General features: G+C 35.7%; 2 protein-coding genes across 15 annotated transcripts in view; one reads left to right on the forward strand and one right to left on the reverse strand.

Moving 5' to 3' along the window:
- Positions 1-6,472, forward strand: part of LOC128988189 (neurobeachin) — a 632,264-nt gene extending 625,792 nt beyond the window's left edge. For all 14 annotated transcript variants that reach the window (XM_054409436.1, XM_054409438.1, XM_054409442.1 and 11 more), the window contains 7 exons: positions 133-310; positions 760-840; positions 1,048-1,215; positions 1,411-1,674; positions 2,367-2,563; positions 2,805-2,956; positions 3,483-6,472. In XM_054409436.1, the coding sequence (XP_054265411.1) occupies positions 133-310; positions 760-840; positions 1,048-1,215; positions 1,411-1,674; positions 2,367-2,563; positions 2,805-2,956; positions 3,483-3,573 (1,131 nt within the window). In that variant the 3' untranslated portion in view covers positions 3,574-6,472. The remainder of the gene's footprint in view (positions 1-132; positions 311-759; positions 841-1,047; positions 1,216-1,410; positions 1,675-2,366; positions 2,564-2,804; positions 2,957-3,482) is intronic.
- A 9,602-nt stretch (positions 6,473-16,074) lies between these two features.
- On the reverse strand, positions 16,075-22,742 carry LOC128986809 (60S acidic ribosomal protein P0). Its single transcript, XM_054407340.1, has 7 exons — positions 22,662-22,742; positions 19,263-19,356; positions 18,346-18,521; positions 17,897-18,131; positions 17,110-17,295; positions 16,666-16,824; positions 16,075-16,269 (listed from the first exon to the last, which is right to left on the reverse strand). The coding sequence occupies exons 2-7, from the start codon at positions 19,314-19,316 to the stop codon at positions 16,123-16,125; spliced, it is 957 nt and encodes a 318-aa protein (XP_054263315.1). The 5' UTR covers positions 19,317-19,356; positions 22,662-22,742; the 3' UTR covers positions 16,075-16,122.
- Positions 22,743-23,560: the final 818 nt, after the last annotated feature.

Consider the following 23,560-nt stretch of genomic DNA (forward strand, 5'->3'; position numbering starts at 1 on the left):
TCTAATGGTAAGATGAGAATTTTTTAGAACCGTAAAGGTATAGTTTGTTGAAAGAGCAGTTATTCTTTGTATATTTGATGGCAAGTTGTTGTTATGAGATTATTCTACTATTTCTTGTTGTTTCCGTTGCAGAGCCCCATGATGTTCTCCAGCGTGCCAGACGACATTTGTATGACAATGAAGTTTCCGTCCAACTCTCCGATCTGTCACATCTCCGCCAACACGTACCCTCAGCTGCCGTTGCCTTCCGTCGTCACCGTCACGTCCAATCAGCAGTTTGCACTCAACAGGTGGAACTCCAACTACGCTGGTGAGTGCAGAACACATATACAATATGATTATGAACAATACTTAACAATGAAAAATCAATATAGTATCTTAACTTAAAGCATGTAAACCTCAAAAAGCACAAGTGTCAATACTGCTTGAAATACAGTAAATAGTGTTTAAAATAAGGTGATTAACACTTTACCTACAAGTCACAATTTTCTGTAGCCTATTAATAGTCTATTACCACCTCCCAGGTGTTAAAAATTCACAAAGTGATTGAATAAAAAAAAGATGAAAATAATAAATACACTAACTAAATTGATAGTTCAAACACAAAATTATTCAATGGACTGAAAAATAAATAAATGGGTTATACTTATGGTGAACTTATATATATTTACTAATAGAAACTGTATTTTCGTTTTATATAAGTTACTTACATTTTATTCCACACAAGAGCAATAAGTAAAATTATTTGTGTTTTCACAGCGTCAGTTCAGTCTCCAAGTTATGCGGACACACCTCAAAATCAAGCTGCTAACCTGCCTTTGTCGATGGATCCTGTGTTATGTGAGTAAAATATTGAATTTAGGATAGTTAAACATCCTTTTTATAAGGACCAGCTGTTGCCAACTCAAAAAGAACATAGTCAAAACTAAAGTTTTGTTATGTTAGTTTTATTTTTTTAACATGATCATTAAGTACTTGGACTTAAATCAAACAACAGTGGTTTGCATCGTTCACTAACGCTAATTAATTTACGTCTTTCATTTTCAGTACAAACAGGAAACAACAACAACGCAGCAGTGAGACGACACCTAGGGGACAACTTCAGTCAGAAGCTTCGTATCCGCAGCAACTGCTTCGTAACAACAGTCGACAGTCGGTTCCTCATCGCTTGCGGCTTCTGGGACAATAGTTTCCGAGTGTTCTCCACAGAAACTGGTGAGAATTACGAACATGTTCTGCTTTATAAAAATGTTGCTACAGTCTCTACCTAAGGAAAAGTTTCTGGGTTGCAGTCATACCCAGAGTTAGTACGGTATGTAGTGTTGGTGAACATGGAAGCCTTGACCTCTAGAAACTCTTTTAAAATTATTTATTTAGTTTTCCAATTACAGTAAGAATTTTCTTTTGCAGCCAAGATAGTCCAGATAGTGTTTGGCCACTACGGCGTGGTGACATGTCTCTCTCGCTCCGAGTGCAACATCACCTCAGACTGCTACGTTGCGTCTGGCTCAGCGGACTGTACGGTGCTGCTGTGGCATTGGAACGCTCGCTCCCAGACCATTGTAGGCGAGGGAGAGGTGCCGACACCTCGGGCGACGCTCACCGGACATGAGCAGCCCGTCACGTCTGTCGTCATCAGCGCAGAGCTCGGACTGGTGGTCAGCGGGTCTGTGGGTAAGCGAACATTGTGGAAATATTTGGGGTTGGGGCAAACATCAGAATTGGGGTTACCAAAACATCAGTTTAATGTAATTAAACAGATAAGGTACAACCTACCTTCTCTGTGATGGATTTTAGGTTGTAGCAGTATAGTAGTTGTATATTGGACGCCAAATGTCTCGAACTATACAATACAGTTTAAGGCGTTGAACTGTCTGACAAAGAAGTATTTGGGTTTAGCTTAGCATATCTGTTTTTTCTCAGAGGGTGTAGTATATTGCTTGTGAATTGATTAAAGATTAAACTGTACTTCATGACTCAACTAGCTCATTATAGATGGATTATCAAAATATAACAGTTTTGGTGATAATCGAATAGGAAATCAATTTTCCTTGCCTGACTTTGCTACAGCACAGTCCTTAGGTCTTTCCAAGCCTTATCCTCAATTTGTCTCCATTTTCTCTTTCCTGCTCAATGCTCCAAATTTCTACTCATCGTAGCTTTTCTGCACATATCTTCTCTTTGTCTTTGTCCCTTCCAGTGATAACCGGAGCTTCCTTCTCACACCCACCCAATGATTGTTTTAATATTTACTCCTTAGTTTATTTGCTAACAAGTGTAGAATTGGGTAAAGACTTCACCTGATTTACAGGTACTATTTAGTTGGAGATTGGCCAACTACATTAATTTGTGTATTTTCTGTTCAGCGGGTCCAGTGCTGGTCCACACCACGTTTGGTGACTTACTGCGATGTCTGGAAGCTCCCGTCGGATTCATTAGTCCAGAAAGTATTGCGATGTCACGTGAAGGTGTCATTGTTGTCAATTACGAGCGCGGACACATCGCCGCCTTCACCATCAACGGCAAACGCCTTCGACACGAGTCTCACAATGACAATCTACAGGTACAGTTACAACATTTGACAATGTAAATAAGACTAAATAATTCTTGTAAAAGCACTTTTACCCAGTAGGAATTTCATGATGCTTGGCATAAAATAAATCAAAACTTGAGCAGTCTAAAAAGTTATCAGATAAAGAATCTGAAATTTAAAATCAGAACTGTTTTCAGGTTTGTATATTTAGGTTAAGAAATAGAGCATGAAGACGAAGACTATGTTTGACCGTAACGAATGTTTGTTGCAGTGTTTGTTGTTGAGCCGAGACGGGGAATACCTGATGACTGCAGGAGACAAAGGTATCGTAGAAGTTTGGAGAACATTCAACCTCGCATTGCTGTATGCCTTTCCTTCTTGTGACAGTAGTGTACGTTCCCTGGCACTCTCACACGACCAGAAGTAAGTCTCGTCAAATTCAGGCTTGTTGTAATAGTAAAAAAATTACTATACTTTTTCTTGTCAGTAGCCAAAACAAGAAAACCATAAAAAATGTTGTGTAAACAAATAGGATGATTTCTGTACTCTTTCCATCCCTACGTTTCTACGTTCTTATACTTTTCTCCATTACATGAACTGCACTTAAATAAAGGGGTGCCACCACCCTCCATCGACTTGTTGGGTGGGTCTGATCGGGTATGACCTCTTTTACTACAAAAATTGTTGGTTCCACTAACATTGGAATTGGCTGTTACATCAAGACTAATCTTTGCATAAAGGTAGGGACTGGCTATATCAGGAATAGGGGAAGGTAAAGAGCTGGGCCCTAGTGGTAGATTTGAGCTTGCTTACTCAATTAGCATGGCAACTCTTTGGAGACCACAATGTAGGGACGTTCCTTGTATTAATGTGGCAACTCTATGAGTTTCAACGTTACTAGGATCATACTTTATGTTGATGTATGATAAGTCCATGTTTGTTGTTGCAGGTTTCTGCTGGCTGGACTAGCCACTGGCACAATCGTGGTGTTCCACATCGACTTCAACCGGTGGCACCACGAGTTTCAACAACGTTACTAGGATCATACTTTATGTTGATGTAAGATAATTCTATGTTTGTTGTTGTAGGTTTCTGCTGGCTGGACTAGCCACTGGCACAATCGTGGTGTTCCACATCGACTTCAACCGGTGGCACCACGAGTTTCAACAGCGTTACTAGGTTTTCGCCAACTTCTGGAGTTACCCTCCTTGGAACCGCCCTTGGAACTAATCCCAGAAGATCTTCAACCTTACAGACTTTAAACTCATTTACACATTATGCAGGGTAACACTCACAACGGTTGCTACTTCTCCATGTTTTCTGTTAAGTCCGAACCGAGCCCTCTTGGTACGTTCTAGTGACTTGTTTTCATTTTGAGTCTTTTACCATGCTGTGATTATAAAAGTAATTGTACTTATTTAAGTATTTCAGAAGGTTTGCATTTATTTTTATATCAAATTTGTACTCGTACTTAAATCGTTTGTTTTCGTCACTTTTTTTCAGATATAGGTTAGAACGACGATTCTTGAAATAAAATGTGATTGAAAAGTGAATTCCAAATTCGAATTGACATCAGAGGGTTTATTTTTTATACCATTTAATGAGTGTAGGCCTACCCACTCAAGTATTTACACATGTTTTTAACTATGGAGTTGTGAAAAGTGTCAAAAGCTATTTATGGTTGTGTCAAATCATAATATTTGTTGTTGGTTGTCAAGTATTTTATTTGGGAATTTTTCTATCAGAACCTCAGTATTAAATGTATTTATTGTTTCCTCAAATGTACTTAACTAGATTTTGATTATTTTATATATAGATTTTTTAATATATAAAAATTATGTTTTATCAACACAGTATGTGATTTGTTCCAGACAAATTATCGTACTGCATTATAAGTTCATATCGAAATATATATGTTATGGTTTCAAATTTTATTGTTTTACTCTTTAGGTTTATTATACTACTTTATAAATGTATTGCGAATGTACTTAATATAACTTTTTAGTATTATTATATTGTGTACAGAATATAAGCAATTCTGTTAAGATTTTTCACTTAGAGTGGGCATTTTACACCATTTCACATAAAGAAACACTTTGAAATGACTTTGTGAAATAACCTTTTTCTTTAATATTCTCACAAAGTATTCCTTATTCCATTATTTCTTTTCAATTATTATAATCCAGAACAATGACATCAATTATGATACTAAGTAGTATGTGCCAAATGTATTGGAAACTTTCCGACAGATGTAAATATTGTATTGTTGATAGATCGTGGCTTGAAATTTCCCGTAAGCACTTGTTAGGCGAAAAAACTTTATCAAACTACTGGGTATGTACAGATGGTTTTTTTATAAATGTTACTTTTAAGACTTTTTTGCCAACATAATATTTTATCACTATTTTGGTACAAAATGTAGGCTACTTAAGCTTAATGAGTCATTTTATTCCACTGAACTGTATTTCCTATCGAGTTAAAAAATCTTTTTTTCCCACCCAGTTTCAAAAAAGCTGATTCAAAAGGTTTGCTGACTTACTAACAGTGACAAATACAAAATTAGATTGATTGAATTATTTTTATCTTTGTGTTGGAATACGTTTTGTTTTGTAAAAACTCCTATTTAATTTACAATATTTTAAGACGTTATCAATAACAGTAGTTGTTGTTCTAAAAATTTGTCTGACAGTAAAATTACGGACCATAATCCATTTATTTCATTCCTTAACTTTCAACAACATATATAAACAAGCCATCTGTGGACCCAGAAGAATATGCTTTTATACATGATAGATTTCATACATAACTATTGTAGATTAAGTAAATACATTCCAAGTTATTGCTATGATTTTATAATTTAGTTAGAATGAATGGTCATGCAAAGATTTTAATGGGTAAATGGAAAAATCAAAATGTCAGATAAGTTTTAAATTGGTTTGCGTTGGTTATCTCAGCTTTTAAGGAACTAGAAGTGCGAACTAAGCTAAAAAATGCATTTCATTTGTTTTGTTTCTAAACTAACAAAAATAAAGAAAACTATCTGATATGAAAATTTCTTAGAGAATTCATAATTAGGCCTAATCCTAGAACCTAGAGCACCGCTAAGAATGACCAAATTGATATTTGTTTATAAAATCCAAATTAGTCTATAAAAAAAATATAAATGCAACACATTTTATTAGAGTTGAAATCAAATGTCATGTAATACTTAATCACCAAACTGTATTTTAAAAGTGTTAAAAATGGAACTTAAAAAATAATTTGTGTATTCAACTATCTAAAATACTTAAAGGCTGAGATCTCCTACATACTGGTACTTGTTTTGGTAGATTTAGACTTGTAAAGCGTTGTTGATTTATTTTCCACTTTTTATATTATTTTCCAATTGTTATAGAACGTAGAACGTTACATCTGTCACTTTACGATTACAATTGAAACACAATTTTATACAAAAATATGTACATAGTATAAATTGTCACATTCTTGAACTCGCGTTGATGTTCTTACTTTAAAAAAACATACTGTAATATAACTTAGAACACCGATTATGTTGAACTTTCTTTAAAATTTAATCAGCCTTTGACAAATATTTATTTGTTATGAATGTAATTATTGCCAGCTATTGTAAAATACCATAAACAGTTATGTATTCATATGTCAATAACTAAAAAGACAGAATATGTGAAAAAGATGTAATTCTAAATATTTTTGCTTAAAGTGTCCAAGTCTTACCTGACGTATTGGCCGCTTATCTGTGCACTGTGTGTGTGCGTGTGTGCGCGTGCGTGGACGTGTGTGCAAGACGCAATGCCTGCTCACTACTTGTAGACAGTAAGCAAAACTGTATTTTGTAAAGCATTGTATTTGTTATAGAGTGGTTGCATTCAACACAAAGTGTTTTCTGATGTTTTGTTTGGGAAATTATAAATAAAAGAGATATGTTGTCTTTTATTAACTGCCTGAATAAATATTATGTGCGATTGTAAAATAATTATCATAATAGTTTCTTCATAAGAGCCTAAAATGACTCTTTTCAAAACAAATGTTTAACACTGAAGTGAAGACGAGGTTGGGGGAAAAGACACTTTCGGCCCGTGTTATTAACTAGATTATTGTCGTACTGCTTAATTCATTAAAAACGTTTACTACTAAAGCATTGAGAAAGGTAAACCCTAGAAATTTGAAATTCCATTAATAAGTCGTAAGGTTAAATTGCCACATTGAGCACTCCAAATACCGTTAATCGTCACTTCAGATAAAAAAGCATTCTCTACGGAAAAAAGTACTCAAAATCGTAATTGAATGCATCCGTATTGTTTCCGGTTTGATATAATTTTTGAGGTAAAATAGGGAAGAAATAGTTCAGAGAGTTAAGTTCTAAATGCCGAGTTGTTTACATCGTTGTTCAGCTGTGCTCTACGCTTAGAAAACAGATAAGTCCAATAAGCTTTTGTTTACTAATACTAAACCTAAGGATGTAGTTTTAAGGTAATATTAGTGTATGTCTTTTAAGATTTTAATACAGAGTTTTTTTTCAGAATGTTGACACCACTTAAGAAGCCAAAAGCTGTGAGGAGAAGCTACACCCAAGAAGTCATTCTAGAAGCAATCCAGGCTGTAAAAGAAGGTATGACAGTTATGGCTGCTGCAAAAAACTTCAGAATATCACGGCCGACTTAAAGACAAGCTGAGTGGTAAATATGCCGTGGGGATGTGTGATGGGTTGTCCTTCTATCTTCAGTCCAGGCGAAGAACGGATCCTTTTGGAGTGGATTGTCAGCAGGCATAACCGGGTTACCAATATCGAAAGATGCACTCATTACAAGTGCTAAAAAACTTGCGGAAACTCTCCAACCACAAATGCCATTTCATCATTATGTATCAGGGGGAAAATGGTACAACCTTTTTCTCAATCGCTATCCTTAAATCACAGGTCGAATAGGCCAGACGCTTATGACATCGAAGGTTAACATAAGCGAGACAGATATTAGAAATTGTAGACTTAAGTCAATGAGTAAGCAGAGAGTCAGGATCTGAAGGATGTGTTTAAAAATTTGTCACGGATATTTAACTATGACGAAACGATATTTTTCTTGTGCTCAAAGGACAAAAAGGTTCTTGTAAAACAAGGCGAACATGATAATCAATGAAGGGCAATGACAAGAAAGATGACTTGACTGCCCTCAACAAGACCAATGCCAATGGGACAGTTGCTCCTCCCATGGTGGTTTTTTCTTCTGAAAGCATACTTTAAAATGTTGTCGTGAAATTGTCTGAAGATTGGGGAATAACTGAAAATGGATAGATGACTTCTGAGTCTTTCTTTGAGTACATCTCCAAATGTCTTCAATCCCTGACTTGAGAATAATAACAAAATCCAGCGATCCGTTGTTCTGTTTTTGGATGGCCACTTACTAAGTGAGTTTCGCTCATCGAAAAGGATAGAGCTAACAGCTCTGAATCCAAACTCAAAACACATTCTCTAGCCACTGGATGTTTCATCCACTTAAAGTATGTTGATAACAAAAAAGGTAAACTTTGCACCTTTTTGAAGCAAGTGCTAGAACTTAAGTTCAAAAGAAAATACTTTCAATCCTGCCGACCTCATGACAAAAGTAATCAATTCCAGGTGATTCTTTAAGGAAAGAAGATTGTTCTCCCACAGTTAATGGCTACGATCATTTAGACTTCATTGAAGCTAGAATATTTGAAGGGAAATTGGGAATGTTCAAAAGAAATGAAGTTTAAAGGCGGAACAAAAGTTTGCATAAGCTCTGGCTGGGAACAAAGACCAAAATAGCGAAGTACCGAGAAGCTCTTGAGAAGATTGAACGTAAAACAAAGAGGGCAGGCAGGGAAATTAACATCAGCATCTACATCACATATTTGTTGTTAATTTATAAATAGTTGTCCAGTTGTCATTTAATTTGGTGTATGTTGTTTGTAAATAGTTTGAAGAGTATTGTAAAAATAGTAAAGTTTAAATATGTTACAGTAATATAGTAATGTAATATGTAAATATTTTTATTAGGGTTCCTAATTTGTCTATGTTACAAAAGTCCAATATGTTTTCTTGTTAACTGTGTTGATATAGCTATTTTAATTCTTGGTATTTTTATTTTTCTACAAATCAGGACGTAATGAGCGCATTTCTTTTGGACTTCTTGTCATTTTCAACTCTATGTTTTGCTGTTCACAAGTTCCATTTTATTTTATTTTAAGTCAGTGGCGTAACAGATTTTTTCAGGACCCCCTTCAAACGTATTTTTTGGGCCCTTCTCATGAGCTATTTTTATACCACCGATACAACATAACCAAACGCCCTCCCCCCTCCCCCAAGAGTTATTTTTCGATTAAAGATTCATCATAAATACACTGCAGTAGTAGATTATGGGTAATGTTCGATAAAGGGGCGTGTTAAGTATTTCAATCGTGGTTTGATGATGAAGATACATCGTTATATCGATTTCAGTATTTGTAAAAAGTTTTGAAATAAAATTAAAATACCTTATTTTTTAAACCGTATCAGAATGTTTCATATCAAGGAGGTACACTCATCTCCGTTCATACTTGGCTTAAAATACTTACTTCGTATGGTCGCCATTTAATAAAAAAGTATTAAAGAAAGTTGTCATTTTTAATTTATTACACATCAATTCAGGGCTGTGCGAATAGTTCGAAAAACGAATCGAATCCGAATCTTTTTAGAGATTCAATTCGGATTCGAGAACGAATCTACTGTTTCTAACTGGATTCGGATTCGGAATCGATATTCAAATTTACTGGTAAGAGATCCGGGTTCGGATTCGATATTCGAATTTCTTGGAAATAGATCCGAGTTGGGATTCGATATTCAAATTTTCTAGATTCTGATTGAATATAATTTTCAATATAATTTTTTAGACACTAAAAAACTACTTGTGCACTCCGATTTGCTGTTGACTGGTTCATGTTAGGAACCTGACCAACTTGGTGTTAGGCTTTAGGCACATTAGTGTAGGTCGCATTTGAACCCTATCTTGGCTATCAGTAAACTTAACCTCACTGTGTTAGTTGTTACTTGTAATAGTAATGCAGACATAGGCTTGTGTGGAGGATTAACACCGAGGTGTAGAATAGGCTGGGCCTATGTTTTAGACTAAACAAATTGGTAGTCCACCACTTTTAGCGAGTAACTTAGGCCTAGGTGGTATGCCTAACTTATGCCCAATTTTTTAGTTTCAAAACTTCAAATAGGTAAGCCTAAATTGTATAACTTTTTTATTTGGCCCATTTCAAGAATTTTTTTAAGCAATTCCCTAAGTGATTTCAGCCCCAGAAAATGTGGTCTAAAAATGTGAAAATTGGTACTGCTGACTTTCCTCTGATTTGGATTCGACTCTGAACAGGTTTAAATATTCGGATTCGATAACAGCTTTAAACATCAGAAATTCAATAACTTTTTTATTAATGTTTCTCAGTATGCCAACAAATCAACAGATAAATTAAAAGCCACTCAGTTACTAATCGAAAATCATCCACGTTCCAAATTAACATTTAAATTTAGAAATGTTTCAATTGACGAGTTAAGAAAAGTTGTTACATCTCTCAGTAACACTAAGTCCTCAGGTTGGGATGAAATTCCTCTTTTTGTCATTAAAAGAGTTTTTAAATTTATAGAACATCCATTATGCCAAATAGTGAATCAGTCCCTTGAGGGGGGGGTTTTTCCTGATAAGCTAAAGTTGGCTGAGATTAAACCTCTGTTCAAAGAGGGCGATGTCAACGATCCCTCTAACTACCGCCCCATCGCCCTTCTGCCTTGTTTTTCAAAGATTTTTGAAAAAATTGTAAAGATTCAACTAACAGAATATTTAGAAAGCAATAATTTAATAAATCCTTCACAGTTTGGTTTCCGCCCAGAACTCGGTACTGAAAAATCCATAACAAAAATGATTAACTACATTGCAGAAGCCTTGGATGGATCGCAGAAGACTGTGGGTGTGCTATGTGACCTATCCAAGGCTTTTGACTGTGTGAATCATGAGATACTCATAGAAAAATTAAGTATGCATGGAATAAAAAATACTGAATTAAAATGGTTCATATCATATTTAAAGACCCGAAAACAAAGACTTATTTTACAAAAAATGCAGAGAAATTATAAATCAGAGTGGAACATTAACCCCAATGGAGTTCCTCAGGGCTCCATTCTCGGCCCTTGTTTATTTATTATTTATGTTAATGATCTATGCAATGCTACTAAGATGTCCACCTTTCAATACGCAGATGATACCGCTTTAATATGCACAGGACAAAACAATGAGTTCATTCAAGCCTCAATAACTAAGGAATTTCAACTCCTTGGGGATTGGTTTGCAGTAAATGGCCTGTCCATGAATGTGGCAAAAACTCAACTAATTCAGTTTTCTGCATCCAATATTAACCAAGAAATAATTGTAAATACAAACTTAACTACAATTCATTCACAACAGTCAATAAATTATTTGGGAATAGAAATTGATTCACAACTAAATTGGCAAAAACACATTAAAAACCTATCAAAAAGACTACGCTCAGCAACATTTGTTCTCACAATAATTCGGGATACTACTAATCTAGAAACACAAATAGTAGTATATCACGCATATTTTTCATCGATTATGAATTATGGAATTACTGTATGGGGCTCATCAAGCCAGGCCAAAAAAATATTTACAGTAGAACCTCTTTAATCCGAACCCCTGTAATCCGAACGTCCACTAATCCGAACGCCTCATTGCTGTACTCTATACACAGTACAGTAGTTCTTTATTGTATGTATACTGTATTTATTTATATACGCACCATAGTTATTTCAATTGTAATGTATAGTAGGCCTACTGTTTATTCCTTATGTTTAATACTGTATTATATAAATTCTGTATTCTACTTTAAAAAGCACTTTTCACTTTTCCCTGAGCTTTGTTATGTAAAAACAACAATATGTTCTGTAATCCGAACTATTCAATAAACCGAACTACCCCCGGTCCCAATTAGTTCGGATTAAAGAGGTTCTACTGTATTCTCCAAAAAAGAGCTGTAAGATTAATGGCCAGAGTCTCCCGTAGAACACATTGTAAAGATTTATTTATTAATTTTAAAAAATTAACTTTTTTTAGCTCTTATATTTACAAATTGGCATTAATGGTTAAAAGTGATTTCGACACATTCATGGACTGTCAACAATCTCATCCACATAACACAAGATTCAAAAATATTATAAAACCAGTTCAACATAGGCTTAAAATCTTTCATTTATCCCCTCAGTATATGGGGCCAAAAATTTACAATAAATTACCCGCTGGGATTAGAAACATTGCCTCATTCTCTAAATTTAAACTATCTTTAAAAAATTTCCTTTTGGAGAGGGCATTTTACTCGTTAGAGGAATATCTGGAAAATGAGTATATTTGAAAGATATTGCTTCTCCCATAGGTTTGTAGCTTATTATATGCTTTATTTCTTTTGTAAGCTATTTTATTTTAAAATGTAGTATAGTATTAGTATTAGACTTTGTGACAAATCACCTGTCAAGAGAATTGATGTAATGTGATGATGTTTAATAAATAAAATAAATAAATTTCAGATTCGGATTCGATCCAGGTTCGATAATGGCTGTAAATTTGGAGATTCAGATTCGACTCGGGATTAATTAAAATATTCGGATTCGATAAAATCTGTACAGCTATGATTCGGATTCGGATTCGAACCAAAATTTCTGGATTCGTACAGCCCTGCATCAATTATTTATTAGGTAAGTTTTTATCGATGGTTATAATTAGGCTAACACATATGAGTATATGTGTGAGTTTTTTTGGTCAACTTTGAGTAAAGTTGGTTAATTTAGAAGATTGACGTACTTACAATCATAGGCTAAAATAGCCTATTAAATCTTTTTGGTCTTTGTATGGATTTCATGCGTTGACCTTACAAACATAAGTATTGATTCATTTGTGAGGTAAAGTAAGATATAGGCAAACAGAGTCAGTAAAGTAGCAATAATTATTGTATTTTACCTAAATAGAATTAATATTAGGGCAAAACTAAAATGTAAAATAATACAATATTAAAAGCCCCAGTCAACGTTCATGACTTCAGGCTCCAGGTAACTTAATGTTTCAAAATGTTGGCAGACATAATCAGTGTTTGAAAGCACAGAGAAGTCAAAATACTTCTCTCTGACGAAAGTAAGATTGCATTATAGCAATCAGTTAAATTTGTTACCTTAGTTTGCTATCACTAAATAGGCCTAACAAAACTTGTTCAATACAATTATTGAATGATTGATAATACATTTCAATAAGAATGAACTCAAATTTTTTGGCCCCAATCGTCTCACGGGCCTCTCTGCTCACCGGTTTCCACCAGCCGTTTCGCGGGCCCCTCGGCCTCTGCCCCCCCCCCCCCATTGCGGGCCCTGCAGGCCCTTCTGTTACACCACTGTTTTAAGTAGATTTCATATGATTATGTATATACTAGTTGCTTTAGCGGGCTACCCCTCGGGAAGGGCGGAGAAAAAAGTTATGTTTCCTAAAAAAAATCTTAGATTATAGATAAACATACAGTACTTTTTAAGACTTAAACCTTATAAATCTGCTCAAGTCAGTTTTAAGATTTTTTGGAGTTTCTTAGAGGGTGTTCTGTTCTTTTTATTTCTACTAATTCATGTAAACAATTTCCCACTAAGGTAAACCTCACTAATTTGACACCCGGTAACTTGACAGTACTTGAACTCGACAGTCAACAGCTGACAGGTCGGTCGCATGTCTAGCTGCCTTTGTCTTACTATTGAGTTAGACTTTTCAATTTTTAATTGTAGATTATTTCTTTGAAGATAGTTCACTCGTGTAAGTAATACATTTTTATGTACGAATTAGTCCGTAATGTTTTCATTTATTTTAAAACCCATTAAAAGTTTCAGTGTTCTGGATAACTCGTTAGTCCAGAAAACAGCTGTTTGCCGCCAGCTTGAACAATTGGAGTTTCATTATGTACTACTGTACTGTAATGAGCTTTTACCAGATGGACACCAACCAGCTGATTATATTTGGCAATGAGTGGTTATAAACAAAAACATAACCTCTCTTTAGGTTATGAGTAGTGATTGTTAGTCCTTTAGTCGGTGAGAATATATGAGGATTAGTGCAGATTTTTTATTTTTCAGTTAGCTTAGAGTAGTATGGCGTAAAATGTCGTACTTCGCTCGTCCAAAATGTGTTTACCGGACTCGTATGGTAATCCCACACTCGACTTTGTCTCGCTTGGGAACGACCACACTCGACCGGTAATTTAAGGACTATCGTCAACTATTTTCAGGACTATTAACGTTTAATTAGATGGAATCAACTTGAATTCAAATTATTTTTATGTCCTTTTTAGCAATTTTTATGTACTAGTTGGTTGTAATAATTAATTTTGATAAATAAGTTAGTCAAATCTTTCAAAGCAGCAACGTACATCTATGACACCCTGTGCACAAATCTTATTTTAAAATATATTGCTAATTAAGTGGGATAAACAATAAAAAAATCGCAGCGACAAGGCTACAAAAGTTGAAGCGACCCCTCTCCCCACTCCATACAGAGAAATACCCATGACGTCAAAATTTCGGTAGGTTAAGCTTTAAATACACACAGGTATTTAAGCTGTACGGTAGCACAGAAAACGTACTACTATAACCCAGAATGCCAACCGCATGGTAAAAAGCATTAAGCGGTTTGAGAGAGCTTTGCCTGTCAATCCGTAGGCAGCGCCACCAGCGTTGCCATGCAATAGCATAGCAGCGCTGGTGGCGCTGCCTACGGATTGACAGGCAAAGCTCTCTCAAACCGCTTAATGCTTTTTACCATGCGGTTGGCATTCTGGGTTATAGTAGTGCGTTTTCTGTGACGGTAGGTGTACAGCTTTAAATTCCTATCCATATTGTATTGTCACATTTCTTGTCATTTTTTACTCTGAAACTTTAAACTAGTTCTTGTGTAAGTTGTTCATTGTCAATATTGGGAAATTAAAATGAATTAATTATTTTATTAATCATTATCTATCATCAATATCTTTCGGCATAAGTATTTTTGGCTATACATCTAAGCAAAACATGGATATTACTCTTCAAAAAAGAGCAATCAGAATTATGCTAAATTTAGAATGAGATTCTTCTGCTCGTCAATATTTTTCAAAAATGGGAATAATGACTGTGTATAGTATTAATGTTTTTCATACAATTTTACAAAAAAAAAAAAACTATCTAATTCTAATTTGGTCCCAAAACTTGGTGATAGATAAGTCATCATTATTATACCTGGAACAGAAAAGAAACACAGGAATTCCTATTTTTTTTAGCCCTTTTAGTGACTTGCAGAAACAACTACAACTTTCTTATTTATTATTGCTTTGTTTCAAATTACTTTTTTCTCCTCAGAAATATTGGAAGTGACTTTTCAACTATCTATTAAATAGTCTCATTCGATCATAAACAGGACAGTCGCTGCATTTTGACATCAAATGTAACCTCAAAACTCAATCATTAACAAGACAGTGCTGCATTTTGACATAAAATATAAACCTCAAAACTCTCACTTGTTTACAAATATTTTTGTTTTTCAAAACAGGTTAGGCAACCAAAGAAACTAAATTAGACGCGATGGCTATATTATAGGCAGAATTTTTTTTTAACCAGACCAAAGCTGTGATCCCTTGTAAAAGTTTAGAACTGGTAGCAATAACCAAGGACAGAACAGTTCCGTCTATGAATGCCAGAGCGGATTAGCGGAGGGAAGGAAATGAAGTCCAAGTAAGCCATTAATTGCATGGATATTCTTTTTGACTGAAAACAACGACCACTCGGATATGAAAGGGAAATAATTAAATACACCACTCCACACAGGAATTAACTGATTAAGGTTATTTAAAAAAGGACTAGCCGATTAGCCTACTCTGTTTAGTGTCAAGTGTTCTGTTTGATGGCAGATTCGGATCCCAGCACATTCACAAAACATAATCATTTCGTCAAAATACAACTTTCTTACATGTCATATTTGTTCCTGACTAATTTTTAAAATAAATTATAAGTATCAAAGAGCAGACGGGCGCACGATTAAAGCAGACTTGCTTGATTTGAAAGATGTGTTTTGATTTTGGAAGTTTGTTTGGCAAATTGTATGCTATACATAGATAATTTAGTAATAATGAACTAACCTGATTTTGCATATTAGATGTAGAACGATGAGGGTGTTATTAAAATAGAAAATAGCTTGAAACACAAACAAACACAGTATGGCCCTGACAACAGCAGTCTATCATATCTTAGATGATTTTTATAGAAGATTGCCAATTTTCAATAGGCTAAGCGAAGACTAAAACATGCCATCAGGATTGAGACATAAGTTCTTACAAAAACAAATAAATCAGATGAGAATTTTCTTGAAATAACCATTCTCTACACAATTATAAAGTTAATTTTGAACTCTACAATCATCACCAAAAGGTTCGAGTCGGAAATTCAGGAAGATCAACTAAACAAATTTAAAGTTATAAACCCTTTATTGACAGTCAGGCTGGCAAACAGATGTTTAGTCGAAGAGACCGAAGCCCATGTCGTCGTCACTCTCGTGTTCACTCTCCGCCTTCTTGGCCTCTTCCTTCTTCTCCGCAGCAGCCGGGGCGGCCGCAGCGGCAGGAGCCGCAGCTGCAGCCAACGCAGCAAACTTGGATGGGTCCTGTCACACATTACATTCTATAATACACTGACAATTCGGAGTTTATCAGGTTAAGTGAGGTTTTCAATTTAGATTGGAACAAGTAAAATGACTGGATTAGTGGTGACAATTTTACTCCATTCTTGTTTGGATTCGGTTTTTCTATGGTAATTTTGAATTGTATCCAAGTGCATCATGTAAGAAGATGAAAGTAGGGAAATTGGTTTCGGACGTTATTACATTTATTGTTATTTTTGGACACTATCACCTTACTCGCTCGGACATTGAATATTTGGATATTAATACACCCAACAATTCACTTCCTAACATCCTTTGACATAAGGTACGAGTCTAAAATAACAATATCTGAGATTCAACTGAAATTCTTAATGTTAACAATCTTCAATAAAATGTTACCTTCAAGAACTCCTTGACGGTGGTGGCCTCCTTGAACTCAATGTCAGTGACAGCTGCGACGGCCAGCAGGTTCTTGAAGCCGTTGATGAGAGAGTGAGGAGCCGAGGCGATGGTCGGGTAGCCGATAGTCAGACACACGGCAGCCAAACGGGACACACCCTACACAAGCGAAATTACAGTTAGAAAAAAAAACAAGGTTATTTATTGGTGACTGGAATTGAGAATTAATTATTGAACTCTTCAACAAGTAAACAGGAAAAAAATTAATAGCCCTTTAAGTTCAATTTTGCATGTGAGACAATGTAGTGAAAAAGGTAACGAAATATAACTGATTTATGGTCTTGGAATTAAGCAATAAAATGTCTGTATAGACTTGTTGCAAACAAAATCAACCCCACGTTTTAAGAGAAATCCCATTTTCGATTCAAAGATCTATTTACGTACCTCCATGAACTTGATCCTGAGGTCCTCCGGCTTGATGTCCAGGATCTTGGGCTCGAAGACGGTACCAGAGTCGTAGACCATCTCCACGATGAGACCGTACGAGAAGGGGGAGATGTTCAACATGTTGAGAAGTGTGGCTTCACTGGCACCGACCTTGTCACCTTCCTTCAGGATGTGAACGTCGTTCTACAACACAACAGCAACCATCAGAGCTGTGTTCAACTGAGTAAACATTACCTATCAATATTGCCAGTAAATCAGATAGGCTGATTGAGGCATTAACGCGACGAGATTGTTTAATTTTTTTTTTAGAAACAGCTCTGGGAGCGACGAGTTGGTTTATTTAAAAATAATACAAGCATATAGCATTTAAAGTATTTTACTATAGTTTGTTATGAAGATTCCATGTTGCTCAAGATGTTTTGGTCTAGTATGTCTCCACACTGAACAAACACCTCAAGCTTTGCTGTCCTCTCATTTGCTGACCTGTTTAGGCAAATACCTGACAGGTGGATGAAGAGAGATTATTAGGCTGTTAGGCTAGGTATAAATAGTAACAACTAGTATACAGTCCCTAACAATAACATTCCTCCAAGAATGAGCTGAATTGGATGTTAAGCAGAGAAAAATGTCAAAACACGAAAATATAACTTACACACAGTAATCAAAATGCAGTACAAAATCCAAAAAATCCAGTAGGCATGGCCTTTGAATATTTTTTTTCAACATTTCCAAGGCCTACATTTCTGGGTCACTACCAACGACGACACACAAAACATTGACTTACGATAATTTCAATCGTTCCCTTGGAGATCTTGGTGGGGATGGAGAGAGCCTGGAAGAAAGAAGTCTTCTCAGGTCCCAGCCCGGTGTTCTGGGCAGGGATGACGACGGGGCAAGGTGCGATAGCTCCGTTCCTGGCGGGGGCACGGACCTTGTTCTCAAGCAACTTGTCTCTCACTTCCACCAGGTCTCCACGGGTGAACACGAACCCAACGTTGCCGCGGATGTGAGGCAGCAGTCTGGCAAACAGAAAAGTTGTGTTTTTTACAATCGAAAAGTCAGTGTTAATTCAGCATCATTCTTATTTGGTACTGTACACAGCTGAAGGCAACATGTATTGATAGCCCTAAACCAGGATAATTTGAAAATCTGCACAAACTAACTTAAGCCTACCATAAACCCACAATCATAAAATGAGTGAGGACACTACCAGCGATTGTAAAAATTACTCACTTCTCGAGAGCCTGGTTGCGCTCGATGTGACCACGGATTGCCTTCCTCATCATGGTGTTCTTGCCCATGAGTACGACGGCAGTTCCTCGGAGACTCATTCTGATCTGCTGCATCTGCTTGGAACCGACATTGTCTGCGCCCACGATGAAGCACTTGGGGTAGTCATCCAAAAGTTGCTGAAACAAATATATCAATTGAATAGCTATCTAAAATAGGCAGGTTTAGGTAGACCTCAAAATGTAAATTGAAATTGAACTGATGTTACTCGTGTTGTTTCGGTTTAGAATATATCTCTACTCCTAGTAACAACACAAATTTTATTGTTCTCTCATTTGCTGACCTGATTGGGCAAACTGCCAGGCAGGTGGATGATGAGAGTTCATAACCTCATTTGACATCCAGTAAGTTTAAGTAAGGCAATTAGATAATGTCCTACACTTCCAAAATATGCAGTCTTACAAATTGTTAAGTAGGTAGGTACCTATACAAATAATTGAGTCAAAGTCAGTAAGAAAAACATGAGAAGAGTCAAAGTCGAATAATATTTATTAATAAGGCACATATTAATAAACACATATTATTTTTAGTACGGAGACTAAAAAAACAAGCAACCTGTTTTCATTGGAAATAAAATACAAAAAGAAATAAATTAAACAGATCTTCAGCCCTACATAAATTAGATTTTTCATAAAAAGTTAATTTGATATTGCATTAGAATGAATTTTTATGTCTGGTTTTGTACAAGTGGCTTTTGATGTTATAGTTTTATAAATAACGTTTTGCGAATTGATGTATCTAAGATATGTCCATAAACTGTTAAAATACCTTTTCAAATGCTTAACATTTATCGCAAGTTACCTCTAATAAGTGTAGTTTAACTTTCAACCTCCTAAATATACATGAGACTTCCTACTTACGATCAACTTGGTGAAGTAGTTAGACTTCCAGGTGGCCTTATCCTCCTTACCCATCTTGATGTGTGTAGGGATATCTTAAGAAGATTTTTAAGGACTGAAAAGAAATTACCCAGATTAAAATTTGTCTCGAATCAAATAAGCTAAGGGGTTGTCATGACTAAATATCTATCAACCTAACTAACTTAGCAATAGTGGTAATGTAAGGAAAGAGGGCCTCTTACTCTCTTAACCCTCCACTTTGTGTAGTGTTTTGTGTTGCTGCAGCGACTCACAAACACTGTTTACGGCAAAGGCTCTATGACTGACAACATCGTATTGAACTGGATCGAGTTAGGTATCGTTTTATTTGACAGATTCAGAGCTTTCTTCGGAGGTCTGTCTCTAAGCGCTATTCATTTTAGTTCCGAAAATATTGTAGCAGACAGCTGACGTGCGTATTTGTAAACAGCTTGGTTAATCTCGGACCGATGACTGATGTGTTTTATTACGTTTATCATTGTTTTAGGATCATCAACCAGCCCTTCAAAATCACTTAGGTAAATCTTCTTATATATCACTACTTTTGATTTTTAACACTAAAACAATGATAAACGTAATAGCCTAAATCACATTAGTCATCGGTGCGAGGTTAACCAAGCTGTTTACAAATACTTACACACTTTAGCTGTCTGCTACAACAATATTTTCAGAACTAAAATGAAAAGCGTATAGAAACAGACATCAGGAGAAAGCTCTGAATCTGCAGAAAAAAACGATAGGCCTACCTAACTGGATTCAGTCAGTCCCAGAGCCGTCGCCGCAAACAGTGCTTGAGAGTCGCAAAAGCGACACATAACACTACAGCGGATATGTTATGAGTCGCTTTTACGACACATAACACTCGTAGGGTTAAGATGGAACTAATCATTATATTTCAGTACCGTATTAGGTTGTCACTAATACATTAGGCTAACAAGTTACCCTATTGAGCGATAACAGGGTTATCATGACCAGTTTAACCCTCCCAGTGTTACTTGACGAAAATTCGACAAGCAGCACACTTTGTGTAGTGTTACTTGTCGATTTTTCGACAAGCAGACATCGTTTACGGCGAAGGCTCTATAACTGACTGAATCGGATTGAACTGGATCGAGTTAGGTATCGTTCTTTCCGTTTCATTCTAAGCTTTCTCCAGAGGTCTGTCTCAGCGCTGTACGTTATCCGAGCCGATCGTAATATGTAGCAGACAGCTGACGTGCGTGTATTTGTAAACAGCTAGGTTACCCTCCGACCGATGACTGATGTGTTTTATTACGTTTATCATTGTTTTAGTGTTAAAAATCAAAAGTAGTGATATACGTGTTCGTTGCATTATAAGAAGATTTAAGTGGTTTTGAAGTGCTGGTTGATGATCCTGAAGAAGTAGGTAGTGATATTGATGTAAATTATCAGCCAGATTCCTAGCTGTGGTTAGGCTATGCATTCTTAGCTAAACGCTATGTACTGAAATCTGTTTTTTGCCCATAACTTATTTATTTGCAAATCTACTTCCTTATATTATTATATATTTGTAATCCTCATAAAATTTAGAACAAAGTGGCTATTTTCAAATATTTATAGGCCTATAATTTATACAATTTCATTGAGCGCAAACTTATTTTTTTTTTGAAAATTGTCGAAATTATATTTTTTTTACCTAAAAATTTTTTTTTTTGAAAAAATGTTCCTTATGTTTTATATATAATATTGAAGCCCATGATTTTCCAAACAAAATGGTATATAGAACATTAGAATTAACATTGTTTTAAGCTTCTCAGATCCGTTTTAATAAAACCTTGCAAATGCGCCAAAAATAGGTGGACATTAACCCTCCGAGGGTCACGCGTCAAAAAATAGACGCACAACACACTTTGTGTAGGGTCACGCGTTGAGTTTAAGACGCACAAACATCGTTTACGGCGAAGGCTCTATGACTGACTGAATCGGATTGAACTGGATCGAGTTAGGTATCGTTCTTTCCGTAATATTCTAAGCTTTCTCCAGAGGTCTGTCTCAGCGCTGTACGTTATCTGAGCCGATCGTAATATGTAGCAGACAGCTGACGTGCGTGTATTTGTAAACAGCTAGGTTCCCCCGGACCGATGACTGATGTGTTTTATTACGTTTATCATTGTTTTAGTGTTAAAAATCAAAAGTAGTGATATACGTGGTGCATTATAAGAAGATTTAAGTGGTTTTGAAGTGCTGGTTGATGATCCTGAAGAAGTAGGTAGTGATATTGATGTAAATTATCAGCCAGATTCCTAGCTATGGTTAGGCTATGCATTCTTAGCTAAACGCTATGTACTGAAATCCGTTTTTCGCTCATAACTTATTTATTTGATAACTTACCTCGCTATATGATTATATATTTGTAATCCTCATTAAATTTAGAACAAAGTGGCTATTTTCATATATTTATAGGCCTATAATTTATACAATTTCATTGAGCGCGAATTTTTTTTTTTTTTGAAAATTTTTGAAATTATATTTTTTTTACCTAAAAATTTTTTTTTGAAAAAATGTTCCTTATGTTTTATATATAATATTGAAGCCCATGATTTTCCAAACAAAATGGTATATAGAACATTAGAATTAACATTGTTTTAAGCTTCTCAGATCCGTTTTAATAAAACCTTGCAAAGGGGCCAAAAATAGGTGGACATTAAGGCCTAAACTATGGACACTCGGAGGGTTAAGGCCTAAACTATGGACACTTGGAGGGTTAATATCAATTACCTATTACGGGAACTCCATGCCGATATCGGTCAGTCCGGAATGAAACAACAACCAACAGTTGCCGAGCTAAACCGTTATTCCTCCGCCGTTACTGATCTGACTGTTACTTCCCTGGCATTACCGAGCAGATCTAAATCCTGTCTACAGTTTATGTAAACTTACCCCAGCATTTTTCAAATTGGGCTCCGAGGCCACTCTAAAAATTAATTATCATTGGCAAAACTTTGAAAGGCCTAACACCGTTATCCTATTATCGAAAACAAGTATAAATAATTCGTTGATTGATAGGCTACCAAACCCTAGGCCCTTAGGGTTGAAAAAAACTAGTGGATTGGGATGGATTTAACTTAAGAATCGAAGTTAGATGGAGCCCAAACAACTAAGTTAGGCCTGTCCTAGTATGCGCAGTGAAAATACAGACCCTTTACGTAGGCTAGGCTATAGTTAATCCTGGGTGGATTCTAACCTAATAGATGAGGAAGTTAAATAATTTGGAAATTTCTTCCATTCAATAAGGAATAACCAAAATTTGAAAAGGGGGTAGTAAGGTAATCATTTCTCACATTGCCAAAAAGTGCAATTGACAGATATATTACTGATGTAAAGAGATCAAATTGAATCAGGAAAAGAAGCGCAACTCACCTCGGCAGAAGCATGGACGCAATGGAATGGAATGTGGGGAGGGAAAGGCGGAAAGGGATAATGTGTTTTTCTTCTTTTCTTTCATTTTAGGCAGCTAAAAACGTTATTCATGAAATTGCAACACTTTAAAATCTTGTGCCATTGAGTTTGTTGGTGGTTCAGCATAGTGCATAATCCCACAGTAAATAATTAAAAATCGTTCAACAGTGAGTGTCTAACATCACAGAATAAAAAAGTCTGATGCAGGACTCAGTACTATGATCATGTTTGCTCCCATTTTTGTGAAGTTTTGAATGGTATAAAAATTGCACGTTATAGTGAAGACGGAATAATGTATAGCATCACTCTTCTTCAAAGAGTTCAAAGGAATGACTGATCGAGTGGGCCGGTAGAGTAAAACTAGATTATTTGTTAACTGAAAAGTCGAGAAGAAATCTCATCTTATCCACACGAACACGCACACTGAACACTTTGGTTTTAGGGAAGGCATGACTTACGTGCCGAGCGTCTAGTAATAAGAACGAGATGGGCCGAGATTACGAATGAGAAAAATCACTTGTTATAGTACCATGTGTCAGTTAAACTGGCTGCAGATTACACCACACCAAAGTTGACAGGAGGTTGTCAACAGCTGTTTATTAGACAAATGTAGTCAACCAATCAAAATTTTGTTATGCATCAACCAATAGTAGACTAGTTAATTTGCACAGCTGATTACTGTGTTGTGTACAGTCTGGTCTGTCTGTATGTTTACGTTGCAGTTTAGAGTTTATATATTTTCGATTTTGTTAGGTTAGTTTTAAAATAACTACATAACTGTGAAATATTGTCCAAACCTTTTTAAACAAACAAAAATTTGTTTAAATTTTCCTAATAGGAATAGGAAGGTTGTTTGTTTA

This window comes from Macrosteles quadrilineatus, unplaced genomic scaffold (assembly GCF_028750875.1).
Source record: "Macrosteles quadrilineatus isolate MER2022 unplaced genomic scaffold, UCM_ALF_1.0 Scaffold_2__2_contigs__length_208266976, whole genome shotgun sequence".
NCBI lineage: Eukaryota > Metazoa > Arthropoda > Insecta > Hemiptera > Cicadellidae > Macrosteles > Macrosteles quadrilineatus.

Coding starts and splice junctions, on each gene's coding strand:
- LOC128986809 (XM_054407340.1), bottom strand. CDS start 19,316: ATGGGTAAGGAGGATAAGGCCACCTGGAAGTCTAACTACTTCACCAAG. Junction 18,522..19,262: donor ACTACTTCACCAAGTTGATC/GTAAGTAGGAAG, acceptor TATTTGTTTCAG/CAACTTTTGGATGACTACCC. Junction 18,132..18,345: donor CGCAACCAGGCTCTCGAGAA/GTGAGTAATTTT, acceptor TCTGTTTGCCAG/ACTGCTGCCTCACATCCGCG.